Source organism: Lupinus angustifolius, chromosome LG13 (genome assembly GCF_001865875.1).
Source record: "Lupinus angustifolius cultivar Tanjil chromosome LG13, LupAngTanjil_v1.0, whole genome shotgun sequence".
Taxonomy (NCBI): Eukaryota; Viridiplantae; Streptophyta; class Magnoliopsida; order Fabales; family Fabaceae; genus Lupinus; species Lupinus angustifolius.
In genome coordinates this window covers 489,048-507,432 of record NC_032021.1, presented here as the reverse complement: position 1 = coordinate 507,432, position 18,385 = coordinate 489,048, and the positions used below count along the sequence as shown (strand labels likewise).

The 18,385-nt window shown below is 35.1% G+C and overlaps 1 protein-coding gene across 2 annotated transcripts; it reads right to left on the bottom strand.

Moving 5' to 3' along the window:
- LOC109325630 (DNA-directed RNA polymerase III subunit 2) lies at window positions 565-18,125 on the bottom strand. Of its 2 annotated transcripts, XM_019558094.1 has the most exons (38): window positions 17,966-18,125; window positions 17,685-17,805; window positions 17,479-17,600; window positions 17,103-17,195; window positions 16,778-16,850; window positions 16,609-16,699; window positions 16,453-16,505; window positions 16,034-16,098; window positions 15,641-15,746; window positions 15,427-15,537; window positions 15,161-15,220; window positions 14,445-14,483; window positions 14,281-14,331; window positions 13,967-14,065; window positions 13,322-13,381; window positions 13,135-13,227; window positions 12,117-12,221; window positions 11,872-11,982; window positions 11,623-11,739; window positions 10,322-10,438; window positions 10,144-10,224; window positions 9,158-9,262; window positions 9,005-9,085; window positions 8,779-8,910; window positions 8,604-8,648; window positions 7,720-7,797; window positions 7,509-7,648; window positions 7,327-7,417; window positions 6,063-6,190; window positions 5,825-5,963; window positions 5,617-5,747; window positions 4,287-4,412; window positions 4,151-4,206; window positions 3,959-4,029; window positions 3,188-3,272; window positions 2,831-2,934; window positions 2,008-2,136; window positions 565-880 (listed from the first exon to the last, which is right to left on the bottom strand). In XM_019558094.1, the coding sequence occupies exons 1-38, from the start codon at window positions 18,016-18,018 to the stop codon at window positions 830-832; spliced, it is 3,513 nt and encodes a 1,170-aa protein (XP_019413639.1). In that variant the 5' UTR covers window positions 18,019-18,125; the 3' UTR covers window positions 565-829. The 2 variants fall into 2 exon arrangements, with proteins under 2 accessions (XP_019413639.1, XP_019413640.1); XM_019558095.1 differs by lacking the exon at window positions 17,966-18,125 and having other exon boundaries at window positions 16,605-16,699.

The window sequence follows — 18,385 nt, the reverse complement described above, 5'->3', positions numbered from 1 at the left end:
GCTTCTATAAAAGGCACATTACATAACAATGAGACAACAATTGTGGCAACAATCTTTCCAAAGCAAGCAGTGAATATAACAAGTACTAGTAAACCAGAAGAAGTTGATGCACTTATAGTTGCCATATTAGTCTTAAACCATTTGCAGCAAAATAAAGTGGCAAGAAAAGACCAGTTACAAGGTCCTCTATCCTTGGGAACAATTATTCCAATCACAAAAGTCCCAAGAGTACATGAATGCCAATAGTATCAGTGACAAAACTGCAAGCTATGACAATTGACAAGTGTCAAGGTGATGCATATGTATAGTCTCTAAGGAAGCCTAAAAGTAAGAACAATGTAGAACTCTCCAATGTGGCACCACCAAATCTAAGAACAAATCAAAGGCCAAGTTCCATTACAAGATGAAGAAGCCCTACAAGGGCATCTACAGATGTAAAATCATGTAGACCATCAAGGTCACCATTACAAAAGAGAGGTTCACTTTAGCAGAGGACATTTTATGGTAGAGAGTGGTAAATGCTACAATAAGTCTAACAAGAGAATACTTTCAGACATAAAATTATAATCGAAGATTAAATAATTACTAATTAAATTCAGCTTTAAAATCAAACTGGACTAAATAAGCACTCCTAATTTTTTTAATTACAATGTTAAACTAATTAATATGTAGTATTACAAAACATTCTTTTTTTGGGGGTAGGGGCAAAATCTAATATACAAAAACAGTTTTTGATGAATGACAGTGTTCTATCTATATATCTATCTGCCTTGGATTCGTCCGTGGCAGGAACATGCATTCCGTACACTGTCTGGATCAGCTACAAAACTCATGCATCTGCCAGCTTTAAGCGGGGAACAATATTCATTGATTGGAGTTCCTGACAAATTTCAGAACCAAATCAAATTAATCAACAAATTCCAACTAGACAAATCTCAAAAAACAAACAAATAAATCATTCCTGGAACAAACACATTTTGTAAATTTGTAGACATTGGCTAGAAAAGAAAAACAGAAAGATCATCTAGAAAAGAAGTTAATAAACATATAAAAACACCAGTGTGATAAGGCTTAGTTGTTTCTGTAATTCCCATTTTTGCATCTTCCAAGGAAGGAGGGGAAGTAAAAGGTACAACAACTACAACAATCTTCCAATTATCCACAAAAATGTAGAAGGGCACCAGTGTTTATTTGCACAATTTAATCACTAAGTATCCCTCTTTTACTGCACCTGACATTTTATCAAATAATTTTGGTTATAATGTAATCACAGTTTATGGTGATATGCTCAATACACTTCAACTGTTATTTCAATACAATTTGTTATAGTGCTATAGAAAGAAATCTAAGGAAGATTTACTTCTGCATTTCCACAATGTATATTGTTATTGAGTTTGCTTGAATATGGTGAATTTATAGGTAATTCTAGCCGTTGTTGAGGGTTTTCATTCTACAGGGCTAGTTGTAATGTTATAAGATAGAGATCACAATACTCATGGTTGCTGGCCCCTTTTATTCCGCATATTTGAGTATTTGGCCCCCTTTATTTAAATCAATAAAAATATTCCTATCACATGTTCGAATTGTGGAATCAGCCACTTACAAATATTGGGTAAAGCTGCTTACTATAGACCCATATAGTATAGGTCTGATCTTTCCCATGACCCTGCACATAGCGTGAGCTTCACAGTACCAAGTTACCCTTTATTTGTACTAAATGTATCGTAAGGATGGTAATTCCTCTATACATAAAATAATTGTGCCATGCTTTCAAAGCATTTTTCTTTATTGTTAACATCTTAAAAAAATTATCTTGACTTGCCATTAAAATGAAATTTTAATACTTGCCCAGAACTAAATCATTGAAGCATGTATCAAATCCAGACAAATGCAGACATTAACATGTACTGATTATTATTGAAGTTAAAAACGTAAATTAATTCATCAGAAAGCAACAAATGGTATCTGAAGGACCTGCAGAAGTGTATGGACAGGAGCATATTATACCTGAAGCAAGAGCTTGCATGCATATGGCAACTTCATGGTAGAAATCTTGTCTCCCTTCTTACAAGATGAACAAATAGCTGTTCTCAGCTTATGGTTGTAATATCCTAACAACCCACACGATCTACAGACCTGTGAAAAAAGGAACCTCTCAGTAGCCACTTCGATTGCAAAGAACAATCTTGTCAGTTTATCACAAAAATCAAACCCGAAGGAACATTTAATTGTCAGGGGTTGGGCTGTATGGGGTTGGGCTGTATGGGCTTGGCAACATATTTTTATTAATGAATTTTTTTATGTTAATTAATGGATTACAAGCAAAGTTGCACACTAATCCTTAAAGAAAGCCCTGGTCTTCAAGGACTAAAACAGAGTTCAAAAACTTTAAAATGAATTCACATGTGCACTTGCACTAGCTCTTAATTAGAATTAAATCATACTTTAAGGAGTGTAGGTGATCTCTACAAAAGTTTAGGGAGTAGGACAAGAAAGTGTTGAACTATGGGATATTTTACTAAAATCATAATGCAATGAACATTTGGAACTCAATTGTCTACTGAAATGTTTTCCTTTGCCCTTAATATTGTAGACTACTCTGCTTACAAAAACAGGCCCATGTTGAAATGCAAACAAGACTGCAGACATGTAATATCATCATTGTTTTATACGCAAACTTTTTCTTTTATTTTTATTGTCAGGGGAGGGAGAAGAGAGCACACATGCAAGGATCTGAACTTGAGTATTCACTTTATATTTCACAGCTTAACCAATTGGGCTGCTGATTCTTGGGGACATGTAATATTAGCATAAAAGTGAATAATATTACCTGAACTTCAAAAGGATCACTAGATAACATGAGCCGCTCAAAAATCAACATACTAGCACCGTATGCAATTAAGCAATCACGTTCCATTTCTCCAACACGTAGGCCTGAAAAGAAAACAAGTAGCTACCGTTAAACCATTATTTATAACACTGTTGTAATTGTACTCTTACAATAGTTTTCAGGAAAATGCTAGATTTTTTTATTCTGGATCAAGTATTGATATCAGGATGGGGGAACATTACAACAATCAAACCATTGGGCTAGGGATTTGGGGAAAAGGCCGAAATGTTCCCAGCACTACTAACTTCTACCAATATAGTATAGTAAACTTGAGAAAAGAGAGGATAAATTGCAAACCTCCATTTCTAGCTCTCCCTTCTGTCGGCTGTCTAGTAAGCATGGTGCGAGGGCCATTACCTCGAGCATGCATCTTATCGAGCACCTGACCATCACCACATATTTAGATTGTGAACTTTGATATAAACATATAGTACATCTAATAGAAAAATGATCACTTTATCAGACAATATTGTCGGGTCAAAAGTTAAGAGCAGAAAAGGTTTCATTTTACTTCTACATCATAATACTAACAGCAATATTGATAGGCTGTTTGGGGCTTTGGGCCAATACAGAGTTCAAGCCCAAGGATAAAAGTAAGAGCATTAAAAGGCTCATTAGGAAAAAAGAGGATGATTGATTATTAATTAAATATTATATTTCCCTTCTAGAATATTTTAATTAGTATGATGATGTCACTTGTAGCTAGAGTCTTCGAGGTAACTGGAGGGGATGGAAATAAGGGGAAGGATTTTAACTAAAATCCATTGTTTGGTTCAATATTTTGGAGGGGAGTGGTGAAAAATAAGAAAGCTAAAATCTCTTCTCCAAATTTTTGGTATATGCTAATAGACAAAAAAGAAACATTTGATCTAGAGATAAATTGTAATGACCACAAAGCTTGAGTATTTAGGGCATTCCTAAACCCTCAACCACAAACTGGAATTTTATAGCTGGTAGATATTGTATGCTTGGCACATATAGACAGATAATTTCTGTTTAAAATATAGGATATCTATTGTTGTAATAAACAGAAACATAAAAACTTGTTTAAAAGGACATCACTCTCACCATATGTTTTAATTTCTGGTAGTAAATTGGACCCATAAAAATATATGCTTGTAAAGGGCAACCTGTAATGCCTGTAAAGGAAAAGGTGGATCAGGACACCTCTTATATGCATATCCAATTGTAATATGGGTTTTCAATCCCAAAAAATAGTACAAAGTATTTTTTGCGCAATAACTAAGAGAAGATGAAAACCTGAATAAATGAAATCTTTCCCACTGTAGTTGAAGCCAGCCTTCACAAGAGTTTCACTGCCAGAATAAGGAAACTGTGAGAGCATGGATATGTATAAACCGTAGAAAGAATGTCATACCAGAGACAAATAAGATACCTTAAGGTTTCAACCTTGTCAGCATGACCACTTCTTTCCCCGAAAGCACTGCCATAATGAAACTTACCACAGGAAACACCTGCTTTTCCTCCAAGAAGCTCTATCATCTTTCCAACTGTCATTCGACTGATACCATAATAAAATCAGTTCACATCTTGGATTTGGAAACTGCAGTGATATTAGATATTTACTTATTTCAAGATAAAACTGCTTTGATGCTAAGCATACAAGAAAAATCACATGCATTATTATTACAAAATAACTACTTAAGAATGGGTGTTCTACAGCTTGGTTGCCCACATTCCATGTTGAGAAAAAGCACATGGAAAGCTGTGAATCTTCTACCAATCCACATCCAATTTCAGTGATGTATAATTATTATTTTTCTAGAGGAAGAGGGAGGCCAACAAAAACCATAAGCTAACGATTAAGAAAGATTTAGAGATCAATGCTTTGTCAATGAACATGATTTATGATAGAACATTATGACATTGTTTGGTCCATGTAACCAACCTTACCTAGTAGGATTAAGCCTTTGTTGTTTATTATTTCCATGCAACCCAGGAAAAGTGGTGGATAACATGTGCTTAATCTACACAGATATGCACATACTGCCACATGTATACATATTAAGCACACTAATAGGGGGGGGGAAATGAAGTCAAGCACAATTGAGGCAAGTCCTTGTTATAGGAAACAAGCTATCATTTATATGTTATAATTGAGGTATGTTCACAAGCTTAACTTCATTACTAAATAAGTATATAGCTAACAATAGTGCTCAAATTCAAGCATGAATGATGGCCAAACACCAGTTGTGGAAACAGTGTGTTTGAGAGATATTGTGTGTACTGTGAACACAAAGCCATCTCACTCATGCTATGAGTGCATTAAGTGTAGACTACAAGTCTAACATGTGCTAAATATGCTAATGAAACTACAGTAGTATTGTAGCAGCAGTTAAAGATTTCATAGAGGTCAGAATGTTAATATGGTGGAATATAACATCAGTTTGTAGGCCCAGAATCCAGATCTGTTTTTTCCTTCTACTGAAGGCACTTGAGTTCACTATTTGTTTTATACAATTTCTTGCATCATGTAATAAGCGAGCAATAGAAAATATTCTCAGTAGGCAACGTAGAAATTGTTAAACATGTAGTAAAGCTATTTCTCGACGAAATAACCATAGAGCTTGGGAGTAGCAGAAACTGTGCTTAAATTATAATGATTGCATTGAGGGAACAGATAATGAACTGGAAAAATCACAAATAAATTATACTTATTGGCCAAAAGATATTGGAGGGGTTCCTGTATGAATGATATATATTACCTTGGAAATCCATGAGGGTTCATAATCAGATCAGGACAAATGCCTTTCTCAGAAAAAGGAAAGTCTTCCTGCTGAACAATGGTTCCACAAACACCTTTCTGGCCATGTCTGCTACTAAACTTATCACCGAGCTAAAGCAACAAGACAGAAATAAATACACTACTTCAAATCAAGAACACGACTTCACAATAGAGATAGCAAACTTTACCTCGGGTCTACGAGTGTGACGGATTAGAAATTTGATACACATGTTGTTATCCTTATCAGAGCAAAGCAATACCCTATCAACCACTTGTCCTGCATGAGCATGGGCAGGCTTTAATGTTTGAAAACTGCTCCGATATGCACTGGATATAAGGAAAACAACCAGGAAAAAGGTTCAGCAATGTACATCCAACACAAATCTATACACAGTTAAATCAAAAAGTTAAAATTTAAAAATTAACCTAGAAGGCAAATTTGCTACTGATCCTGTATGCTGACTCCTTGTATCAATTGGTGATTGCAACTTGATATAAATGTCACTTGCAGTAATTTTTTCCCCAGGTGCAGCAATTCCATCATCATCAAGTATCTAGAGGAAGCAAGAAAATATCCAATGGCATGCGAAAATATTTCAGACAGCTAGGTGATTCAAATTAGAATACGACAAATAGGAGAACGACAGGGATAATAGTATCTTAGAGAAAAATCATCTTATAAACAACGCTTAACTAGAAAAATTCGATAACTAGTTCTGTGTGTTTTCTGCCATGGTGAGATAGAATCGAGATGATGTTTCATGCATCTTCAACTCTGAATGGTATTTGGAACATCGTAGAATGTTAGTATATAATTGCCAGATACGGAAATTGAGTCCCAAACTGGAAGCATGGGATTCCATTGTGCGCTTTATAAGGCCTTTGGCTCTTTAAACCACGATGACTACCTTTTCTGATATAGTTCTCCCAAGATTTGGAGAAACTGGTACCTCAAGTGGAAAGCCCATATGAAAGATTAACTAGCACTCTCCCACACAAAAGGACTTGGAGCGGCCCACTCAAAAATTACTATATGATATCATAGCCCAAATGGTCTCGCAACACATTGACAACTGAAGGACTGAATTCAAATTAAAGAAACACCTGCGGCAAAACACCTAAAGCCAAATTACCCAAATGAGGAACAAAGGCTCGGTGAAGATGACCCGGGAAAATGCTGCAAACTTGTGGCCTATGAGACTCAAGTTCAAAACGAAGGCAGACTTGAGACCTCTGAGGTTAACTTTTAGTACAAGCCAATCCAAGTGGAAAAAAAGCAAGTAACAACCAGGACAACCCAGTTGAACTTGAGGGGGAGTGTTTAAGAGGAAGTCCACATAGGTAGGTTATCAAGAGATCAAAGGGTTTAGCAGCTTGGGTGCTGCAAGTCCAAATTGCCAACAAAACTTATGCATTTTGGACAAACTAACACCTCAAGTGGGAAGACTGTATGAAAGACTAACTAACACTCTCCCGGTCTCCACAAAAAAGGACTTGAAAGGCCACCTTGAAACAAATTGACAAATAGGCACATTCTACTAACGGAATTACCACATTCCAGCCAGTTACCAATCTGACAAAATTGCCTAACTGATACGACCTTAACTACAGATCAAAGGTGATATTGAACACAAGTTTTAAGCAAGTGATTAGTTAAATCAATTGATTAATTACCCTGAAAACATATTACCTGCTCACGGCTTGCATTATCTCCAAATTTATCAGGCCTAAGTATTCTATCTGATGTACCATTTGCATACTTTTGCTTGATGGCAGAATACCTACACATCAGGGATTGCTACCTTTAAAAAATTGACATTGAAATATACAGCAACCAGAAGCAATAAATAAATCTCCAAATAAACGGCATACCGTTTCATAACTATACAACGACCAAAACCGCGATCTAGAGATGACTTGTTCATGACAATGGCATCCTCTATATCATAACCACTATAGCTCATCACAGCTACTGTGGCATTTTGACCGGCTCCAAGCTTATCATATCCAACCTAAAAGATAATAGATTAATCACAACCCTTGATTCAAAGAAAACTAAATAATGAAATAATATACTACTAACCAGCTCAATTGACTTTGTTGTTAGCAAAGGCCTTTGAGGATAAACGAGCAGGTAAAGCAAGGTGTCCATCCGTCGTAGCTGCAAATGAGGGGATTTAAACTTCAGCAACAACGAAAACAACCAAGCCTTAATCCTACTAGGTGGGATTGGCTACAGGGATTTAAACTTCACCATTTATACTAAATATGGAAGAAGTTCCCCTGGTCATCCCTGCTCTGCTTAAGATAGTCATATAAGAGCTGAGTATGGTAGTAAAGTTACTCAACCCTGCTCTGCCTAAGATAGTCATACAATCTCCAACAGATTGTTTCATATACTCCTATGTGATGTTCAAATAAATTAAATTTAATCATTTAACTCTTTAGGATTTTAAATCCAGAACCATTCGCACATGGAACTATATGCTTTTACATGCATGCATGCAATAAGTATACTTTTCAATAAATGGCATCATTTTATTAGAGAAATAGGGCGCTTTCCAATCCCTTTGCAATTTTGAAATGCCAATACCCTTGAAAAGACCAGGTGCTGAACACCAGAGAAAACGTAAAATGACTTTATCTCATAACAAATCCAGAAGACACGGAACGCCCTTGAAAATATGGGCACTCCTTGCAAACCAAAAAAATCCATACACAGCAATTGCCACGAGATTTAACTTCCCTTCTTACCAAACCCTTTAAAACGAACCTGTAGAAAATAATTCATTGAACTAGAAAAAATCCAATGCACAAAGGAACACAACTATTAAGAAATTATTCATTAAAATTATTAAACTCACTAACTCAGTGAGTTATTTTTCTAAAATTTAGAAAAACATTTTCATTAATCTAAACATCATGCAATTTTGAACTGAAGCCACATATCCAGCAAATGTTGCTTACCTGGTTATACGCTATATTTCCCATAGCTTGTTTCCCCATAGCACACTACATTGAGCAAAACAAAACCAATTTCAGGAAAGAAGAGGAACGCATTTTGTTCTTAAGAGTGTAAAATCTTATGTAACTCCCTTATAAATGAGGAGCGGGAGAAGCAGGGGAGGGAAGGAGAGACAACCTGATAAGTATTCCTAGGTGATTGATTGTGATGAGGATATGGAATTAGCCCAGCACAAACTCCCAAGATGGTGAAAGGCTCAATCTCAATATGAGTAGTTTCTGGTGTGGCATCTCCTTCATATAAAGCAATCTGCAACAAAGAAAATAGGATACTACGGTTATTGTTTGTAAGGAATAAGATTTGTAAACTAAAAGAGGCTTTATGTAATCAAAGCAGAACAAACCAAAGCATTGTTTTCCTCATTGACATCAAGATACTCAAGCAAGCCATCTCGCAAAAAATCATCAAATGTGCGCACCCCATCCTGAAAGAGCATAAGAGTTGATCTCATAAACAACTTTATTTATTTCAAAGAAAAAGCACAAGAGACACTTACAATTAACTCTTTCATATGATGCTCTTTTATTCTTGATACTCCCTTGTCAGCGATGACAAGGGGACGACAAACTCTACCACCATCAGAAGCTAAGTAGATGCAATGCTGGAAACATACTTTTGTCAATTAATGCCAGTTCATACTTACATTGTATTAACAATAAAAAAGATGTCACAAATCAAAATAAATATAAAATTTGAGTAATCAAGACAAAAAGGAGATGCTTGAATGAAAATAATTCCTGAAGTACAATATCTAAGTGGAAACAATAATATAGCATTATAGAGTATAACATGTAGCTCCGAGCAAATGGAAACAATAAAAACTAGAAGCAACTAGCATGTTCTTCACATTTACTCTTCATTTATGCAAAAGATTTAATACAAAATACTTAGAGAGGCTGTTATCAAATTTATAATTATGAATATGAATTAAAACTTAAAAAAGTGTTAGACCCACTCACCCACAGATATTAGGAGGTTAGGATGGGGAATATTAAAAATGACCACATTAATGGGGTGCACTATAACAATGCTAATGTGGCAGTGAGAGAAAAAAGAATACAAGATAGGAGAAAAGAGAGCAAGTTGTATAGGGGTCCAGCTTAGAAATTGGAGTGACTCTGGGGCCTTGGCCTAGGGGAGGATGGTTCACTAACTATAAAGGTCTTTCCCGTTTTTTCTCTTTTCTCGTTTTTCATATTTTTGTGACTGTTCTTCTACTCTTCTTCCCTTTTTGCTGGTATGCTGTTACTGTCATCTGCATATTTAGATTGGAAAAATAGAGCAACTTCCTCCATTGTGAGGACATTATCTCTAATTTTCAGATTCAATATTATTTATCACCAATTCCTATTGAACAGTTGATCCCAAAAAAATTACACCAACCAAAATAATAATAATAATAATAGTTGAACCAGGAAATTGAAAAACACTAGAAACAGTAACAAAAACTAGCAAGAAATCAACTATAATGTAACTATTCACCTGCTTTTCATTGACATATACACTCACAAACTCGCCAATTTTACCAGCTCTCCGCAACTTCCTCATTGCAGTAGCAAAACACTTAAATAAAAACAATGTTAAGCTTAACAATAAATAAGAACATAATCATGAATGTGTAATTGTATTTATACATTTCACAGAACACATTGATAAATACCTGAGGCCTCCTATGCTTGCCAAGAATCAAACCATTACAAAAAACCAGAAAAGAATCTGGTGTATGAAGCTCTTCCCCAGAGAGATGTTCCATATTAGAAACACCCAAAGAATAGCACTGCACAAAAATAAAGAAACACTGTAAATGTAATGCAGCTACAATAAACAATAACGCATATGGAAACCTATGTCCAACATGCATACCCCAGGTTTGGACTTTGATACCTGGACGCAACTGGTGTTCCTAACCACAATGTGCTACCCAAAAAACATCATATTATTTCTTTTTTGAAAATTCATTTTTATACTTCACTTTATCCTACCCCAATCATTCATTTTTGCAGTGGTTTTCAGCAACTGGCAGCCCCAGTATCATCATCTGCACAGCCCCGGTTTACCCCATCACCACTGACCTTCGTCCCACTCCTTCACCGCCAACAAATCTAAAATTCCAACCCAAAATCAACCATCACCACATCACCCCTTCAATTCCCCAATGACCAGTCGACCACTGCCATCAACCACACACATCATCCGGCATCTTTCTCCTCGAACATAGGACATTGATTGAAATCGTGAAACTCCTTTGCTCCAACGCTCGAATCGGTTATCCCAGTAAAGGGTTTGAATCTGCATCCGACAAGAAAGCTGGACGGCAGAGGGCCAATGTTGTCCGTTTTCTTTCTTGTTCCTTGACCTCGTTGATTGATTTGTCTTGGGATAGTGATTGCCGGTGGTTGGCAAAGGGCGGCACACGATGGTTGGCCAGTGATGGGTGGTACTAGAGGTCGGGATCTGGGGTGAGGGATTGGAGGTGAGACTTAGGGAGTATGGGTGTAATTTCAAGACACCATAAACTGTGATACTTTTTTTTGCAGATGGTGCACAGTAGAACAAAAACATGGGCTAGTGTATGTAAGCCTTAACCTTACGTAAAACAATTAGGAATGGCAACAAGTTGGGTTTTACCTTCCCCGGGCTGTACCTTCAGGGTTGAGAAAATGAACCACATCCCCACCCTCATAGGCTTCGGGGTTTCCCGACCCGAAAGTGTAGTTGCATAAAATCCTTATATGTACAACTCTAACTTTACTAATATATATAAGTAAAGGTGTGGTTCTGGGTGTATCACCAATACTAACAAAACCCAGTCAAAGCGGATTTTCCCCAAAAAATTTGGGTCCGTTTTGGGTGGGTGCCTACAGGTTCTGCCTATATTGCCATCCATACAATATACACAAGAGTAAAACAATTTTTATTTATCACATAATAACCACAATCATGTAATGACACAAAACAAACCAGTGAAATTAGTGGGGCCTCTTCTTCATCAATAGTAACATGAGTCATCAAAGCCAAGTTCTTCACCAGTCCACAGGCTTCGCCTTCAGGGGTATCACAGGGACAAAGCATACCCCACTGTATCAAATGGGAGAGACCAGAAAAAGTTATCAGTTCAGAAGTTGGTAATGTTTTAGAAATGTGGAATAAAAAGCCTATGCAACATATGAAATATCTGTTAAAGAAGTTCCCATATGGATTGTGGCTTACCTGGCTAGGCTGCAAAGCTCTAGGTCCACTTACTTTCCTGGACTTCTCAAACTGTGGTTGGACTCTTGTCATTTGGCCCAAAGCACTTATAAATGACAATCTCTGTACCACCTGTTAGGAAAAAATCCAAGAACCCCAGCCCCAGAGGTGGGTCCCTTAGTACCCCAGTAAGACCAATCAAATTGTGACACTGACAAGTATTGAGACATGTGAATGAAATATTAGAAAAGGAAACAAAATACAACCTGTGTCATTCCTTTCCTGTTCATGTTCCATCTGCGAATATCAAAATTCCCAGTGGAGAGAGTCCACTCCAATCCTTTAGTGATTTGTTGCTGGTTGCAAATGAGCTGTGAACCCACCCCAAAAAATTGTAATTAGAAATCCAGACATAATAAGATCAGGTTGCATGAAAAGAGCAAGATAACAATTGTGAACATAAAATGATGAAATCAGCAGTGTCTGATTTTCTTGTACAAACAAACCACATAGAATCATTCTTAAATATGTCAATGGACATTATATATGATAGTGCATTACGGCGTCGTTCGATCGATGTAGTCAACCCCACCTAGTGGGACTAAGGCTTAGTTATTGTTGTTGTAAACAAACACAGTTAAAATATTTTTACATTGATAACATGAACAGATAAATTTAAAGTTTAAATAAGTTTTTGATACATATAAGAATAGTACCTGGTACGGTATGTGGTTCATCAGTTTTTATGTTATTTCATGCATGCTTTTAAAATGATTGACTAGAAAAATTAAATCAAAAAACAATCTTATTTATGGGACTGAAAAACTTAATTGAGCTAAAACTTGAAGTGGCTCAACTCTGGTGATTTTCAACAAACCCTCCCTCCATCAAGATCACAAACTTGCCAGAAAACTCACTCTGGTCAAATGTAGACTGTTTGTCAACTTCTTATGTGCAAACCACACACAAATCACTCTGTTTTTATTTCCAATAACAAAATATTTGCACTTAACACAGATTGTGATAGGTACACCAATCAGACTTATAAGAAGACAGAAGGGGATAAATCCATGCATATACTAAAATAAATAAGGGTCCACTTGGAATGAGAAGTCCATGAGAAATAAGAAAATTTGAAGAGAATTATATAAAAGAATTAAAAGCATCTCTTTAGGGGGAACTAGCTAGTGAGACTTTGGGACAGGTTCAACAAAATTACATTGGATTTAGGAATGCTCTGAATCCATTTTAATGATGCTTCATTACACATATTAGAGTCCTTACTTGACACATGTCAAACATCCTAGCCTTGTCTGGCTTGTCCAACCTTTTGTCAGCACTACTCTTAACCTCACTAATCATTGTCTTAAAAAGATCCTACAAAAGAAACCAGAATAACAATTAATGCAATGAAAAAATGTGCAAATATTCTAAGGAAGTCAGATGTGTATTAAATCAAATGAGATGGTACCTCAAAAAGAAGAGATACTAGCTGGCCTGATAGCTCCAATCGCTTGTTCCCCACATAATCCTATGAGTTGAAAGAAAGAGTTAAAAGGATCACTCACTCTTGTATGTGCACAGAAACAAATCACAAGTCAACATGTGGTTGACATTATTTATAATTTTGAAAATGCACCAAGTTGGCATTTTGTGTGCATAATGAACATAATGGGAAAATGTTCTTTTATTCTCTTTGGTTCTATCCCTTTTAGTAGAAGCAAATTTCAACTTTTTAATCCCATGTCCTATTCTATTCTATTCTACAATTTACAAAACAAACCAAACATACAACAGAATCATGAGTTTGGTTCCATTCGGTTCTAACAATCTACCAAAAGCAAGTAAGGTTAAGAATTTAACAATTTAGCAGAAGAGTTTTACAGTGGAAAAACTACTTTAGCTATAATAATAAGGGAGTTTCATAAAACTGTGCAGATAGAGAGGGACAAGCTCATAAGCCACACTAAGAAAATAATAATCATATTTACCACTCAAGTCAGATCTTGTGTCAGCCATGATAGGATATGATAAAAAAATAATGGCTATTGAGTAAAACAAAACATGTTCTCTTCTCATTACATAAGCTCACATATTAAAAATAAAAAGACACTACCTTATCGTCCATTGCATCCTTATTTAGAATTGCATCCATCATGCGCCTCATCATAACAGCAACATATATACATTTCGGCCGAAAATTATTTTGATGGACCTAATGACAACATAAGAATCATCAACTCAATCCCAATACGTCAAAAAAAAGAATGGAATCAAGTTGTCTCAGGATGAAAATACACCAATTACACGCATATTGAATAGAATGGAATCAAGTTGTCAGAGGATACAAATAAAGTATCAGTAAGTGACAAACTCAAACTCTTGAACACTCAAAATTCAAGAGATGATTAAGATTCAAAGAGAACTTACAGGTACATTTGCAAGAAATACATCTCTTAGGGCGACAAATGCCCTTCCTTCCTGGCAAAATCACAAAATTGAAGAGAAGAAAATAAAGATTAATACATCATTTTATCCATAGCAAGACACTGTATAAATAAACGAACTCGAGAGAGGGAGAGAGAGTTGAAAACCTTTTCAAACGAACTGTTTGCATACATGGGACTGTTTACCTGATGAGTACACAAGCATCAACAATAATCAAGAAAACAACAATTAATATATGAATGTGTTATGTAAAATTAGAAACCCTAAGAAAGGTGTATAAATCCTTTAGGAGTATTTTTATCATAAAGAACCATGCACTATATAACATGAGTGTGATTCTAACAATTTGTTATCTAGTCCCACCACATAATTCTCTTGATTGATCTTATATTCTTGAGAAGTACCACATGAACTCCAACTTTAAAAGTGAGCTTATGATTTAGAAGTTCAAAACACAAGATAATATTGAAATTTTCTGTAATTGTTTTTAACATTCTCATAATCATGTGCTATGGAAGACAGTAACCTGTATAGTTTTTCGCTTATTTGAGATTCAATACATGTCAATTCATCAAGAATTAACCCATTAATTGCTTTCAGTAATTCACATTTCAATTTTGCTCTTTATATATTAATATCCAAAGTCCAAATGGCAAATTTATTTTCCAAATGGCAGAATAAACTCAAGGTTTTACTTTTATATATTAATATTAACACTGATTGTTACTGGAATGATATAGGCCAGATTAGGTATTTATATCTAAGTGGTGTTGTTAGCATGACTAACTAGAATATTCTAATGCATTCCTCTAGCAGAATGTAAACTACTCTTCTATTGAAGACAATAATAAGAACAACACACCTTTGAATCAAGGTACTCCAATGCTTGCTCTCGTGTATATACACCGCTTTTTGAACATTCCTGATTAAAGGTCATAACATATTTCAGAGTTCAGTGGTGGCAAAAATAACAATATAATATACTGTGTGGTGTGGTGTGGTGTGTATTGTGTAGGCTAACAATGAGCAGAGAAGTCTGTCATGTATATCATATATAAGTTCTTTGTTTCTCCCATCTATTCTATTTTACTGTGCAAAAGCATTTTTATATAAATGTATGTCAATTACCTCAATAGAGGGCAAAAGTAGCAAACTGTAACGTGGATCTCTTCCAACCATTTGTACAACTTCTTGATCACTCTCCATGCCCATAGCTTTCATTACTACCATAATAGGAACCTATAGAAATTAACAAGAAGAAACAAACATTAGCAAAGCCTAATTTATATAGAAAGAAATAGGAAAAGGTAAACAAACCTCATTGACAGTGTAAGATGAAAACCTTTTTAGAAAATTTATTCAATTGTAACCAAATCTTCTCATGTTCCATCACAATAACAGTTTTTGTTTTAAACTGCTCCGTGCTGCACGTAACTGATGCAGTAAAACTGAAAGCCAAAGTAGAAACAAAAATATACTTCAGGACAACAACAAAAATTGATAATGTAATCTAGTTAGGCATATATGTGCAACCACAGTAGAAGTTAGGAATAGTTTATTAATAAGATTTTTGGATTAAAAAAAGAGACTTTAATAGAGAGTTGAGAGGAGAAATACAACTAGGGGAGAGGAAGGCAAGGAGAGGTCCCAAACCATACAAGTACACATGTATGTATGCAAACATATGAAAAGATGAAGAATAAGGCAGCAATTATATCCAAGGATAGTTACTTACTTTCCTTTCTTGTCAGTGTCCAAAATTATTCTATTCTTTGAAAGTTGTTCTTGTATTAACATAACCTGAAATAGATTGGTGGAACCATCAGCAGTAAACTAAAACTGAAAAGTGTGTAAAAGAGAGACAAAGGAACAATGTTTGGATGAGATTATAGAAAAGAAGAAATGAAGGTTAGTATCAAGAATCAAACAACTGATCTCCAAGTAGTTCAACATGTCAACTTAAAATGCTTATCCATGTATTCTTGTAAGCATATTCATCAATTTCCATTATATTCCATATACTATTACTTTAACCAATCAACAACTAACTCTTAAATTACACTTTTAGCTAATATCAGATAGTTGTTTGCAAATTAAATGTCAGTCTGTGTCACTGACATTGAGAAGCATTTAGGAGAGGAGTCAGAATGTCACCTTCTCATTCCCTTTTATTACAAAATATCCACCAGGATCAAGGGGGCATTCACCTAAACAAAGCCACATAGGAATTTATTAAAAATGGGAAACGAAAAGGAATGAGAAAAAATGCACAAAATAATATCAGAACATGTCTTTCAAATCCATACAAACCAAGTTTTGCGAGTTCATCTTCATCTCTTCCATGCAAGACACAGCAACAACTCCGCAACATAATAGGCATTTGTCCAATAACAACATCGATCTGTAAAAATAAAACAAAGTTAAAACGAATAATATAGATTCTTGTAGTCAACTTCAGATTACAGTAGTACTCAAATACCTTCTTTTCTTTTCTTGGGTTATCATGACTTCCTTGAGTGTACTCAACATCAACCAATATCGGAGCCGAATACCTTTTATTACAAAACATAAAATGAATCATGCTTGACAAAAGGTTTAGCACAACAACATGCAGAATGTGGTTCTTTTTGGGATAAATTTGGTCTAACTATGATTTTCAATCATTATAAGTACACCGAAAAAATTTAAAAGTAAATTGTATAATTGAAAAAACAAATTAAGAAAAAACCATTCCATATTGACATAAATCTATCAATAGCTAGGCAATAAAAATATATCATGTTTGTGAGGGAAATGAATCTTACGTTCGATCAGATAAACGACATAACTGTGGAGTAACTTTCTCACTAGTACCATCTATTGTAATTGAAGGGTTGCCAATTCTGACATCCAGAAACCTGCAGAAGAGCTCAAATCATAAGCAGTACAGTTTAAAGTGGCTCAAGATTGTGAAGACTAAAGAATAAGACGAGCTTCAAAAAAGGCTCCATTTACCGATCCCCAAATTTATATTGTATAATACTTAACAACAAACAACATCTTAAAGAGCATGTCTAAAATCTTTAACCCCAATTTGATATTGTATAATACTTAACAACAAATTTATAATACTTTAACTCCTAACAAGTAATAGGATATGATACAGAGATGAACAAGTTATAAGTAAACCACTACTAGTACCTTAGATAAATATGTGGATACTTAGTTGTCTTGATAATATCGTTGGCGCGAACGATTTTCTTAATCTCAGTTCTGACAAAATAATTGAAGGAATCCAAATGCTGTTTCACCAAACCTCTAATCTACAAAATTCAAATTCGATCACAAACAAATATTTAAATAAAATGCAATCAAGATAATATCACAAATCAGAAAGCATTATTTACCTTGAGGAATTCAGGAAGAAGCTGGAACTTATCAACAGCAGATTTAACCGGAGCAGTTAGGAATTGCTTATCAATAATGCCAGAATCACCAAATTGATAACTGTCTAACTGCTTCCCCACACTGAACCATATAAAATCAACATTAGCACATTCATATTCATTCATAGTTGAAAAATACGAGTATAAAAACAAAACAAGCAATGGTGAGAGTGAGAAATAGAATGATTATGATGATGATGATGATGATGATGATGATGATGAAGATGATTGTGATGACTCACTGTTGATTATGGTGGTTTGTGGTTTCTTGAAGAGGTTCGTGCTTAAGACCCATAGATTATTGATGTGAAGAAGCTATGCTTCAAAAGTTTTGAATCAGTGAATAAGAGAGACTAGTTTGGTTTATTCAGCGACGGCGCGTGATGGAAATTATTCGGTGTTCCCTTTATATATCCCTAGTCTTAAGCCCAGAACAAATAAACTGATTTATTCTGAAGAGCCTAATATTATAAGCCCAAGAGAGGATTCAAATTACAATTATGTTTTTAAAATCAATATGATAGTAAATTTAGAAAATATCAAAGTAGGAAAATAATAAATATGTAAAGAAAATGTTTTTAGTGATTTGATCATTTAAAATTCTATAGTTGTGAAATATGAGTGATGCAATTAAGTTAAAGTAGGAAAATCAGTATGTTGAT

Excerpts from the sequence above, each read along its gene's own strand:
- LOC109325630 (XM_019558094.1), bottom strand. The coding sequence starts at position 18,018 with ATGGGTCTTAAGCACGAACCTCTTCAAGAAACCACAAACCACCATAAT. Across the intron at positions 17,601-17,684 it reads TTCTTCCTGAATTCCTCAAG|ATTAGAGGTTTGGTGAAACA; the intron begins GTAAATAATGCT and ends TGAATTTTGTAG. Across the intron at positions 14,332-14,444 it reads CAAACAGTTCGTTTGAAAAG|GAAGGAAGGGCATTTGTCGC; the intron begins GTTTTCAACTCT and ends TGATTTTGCCAG.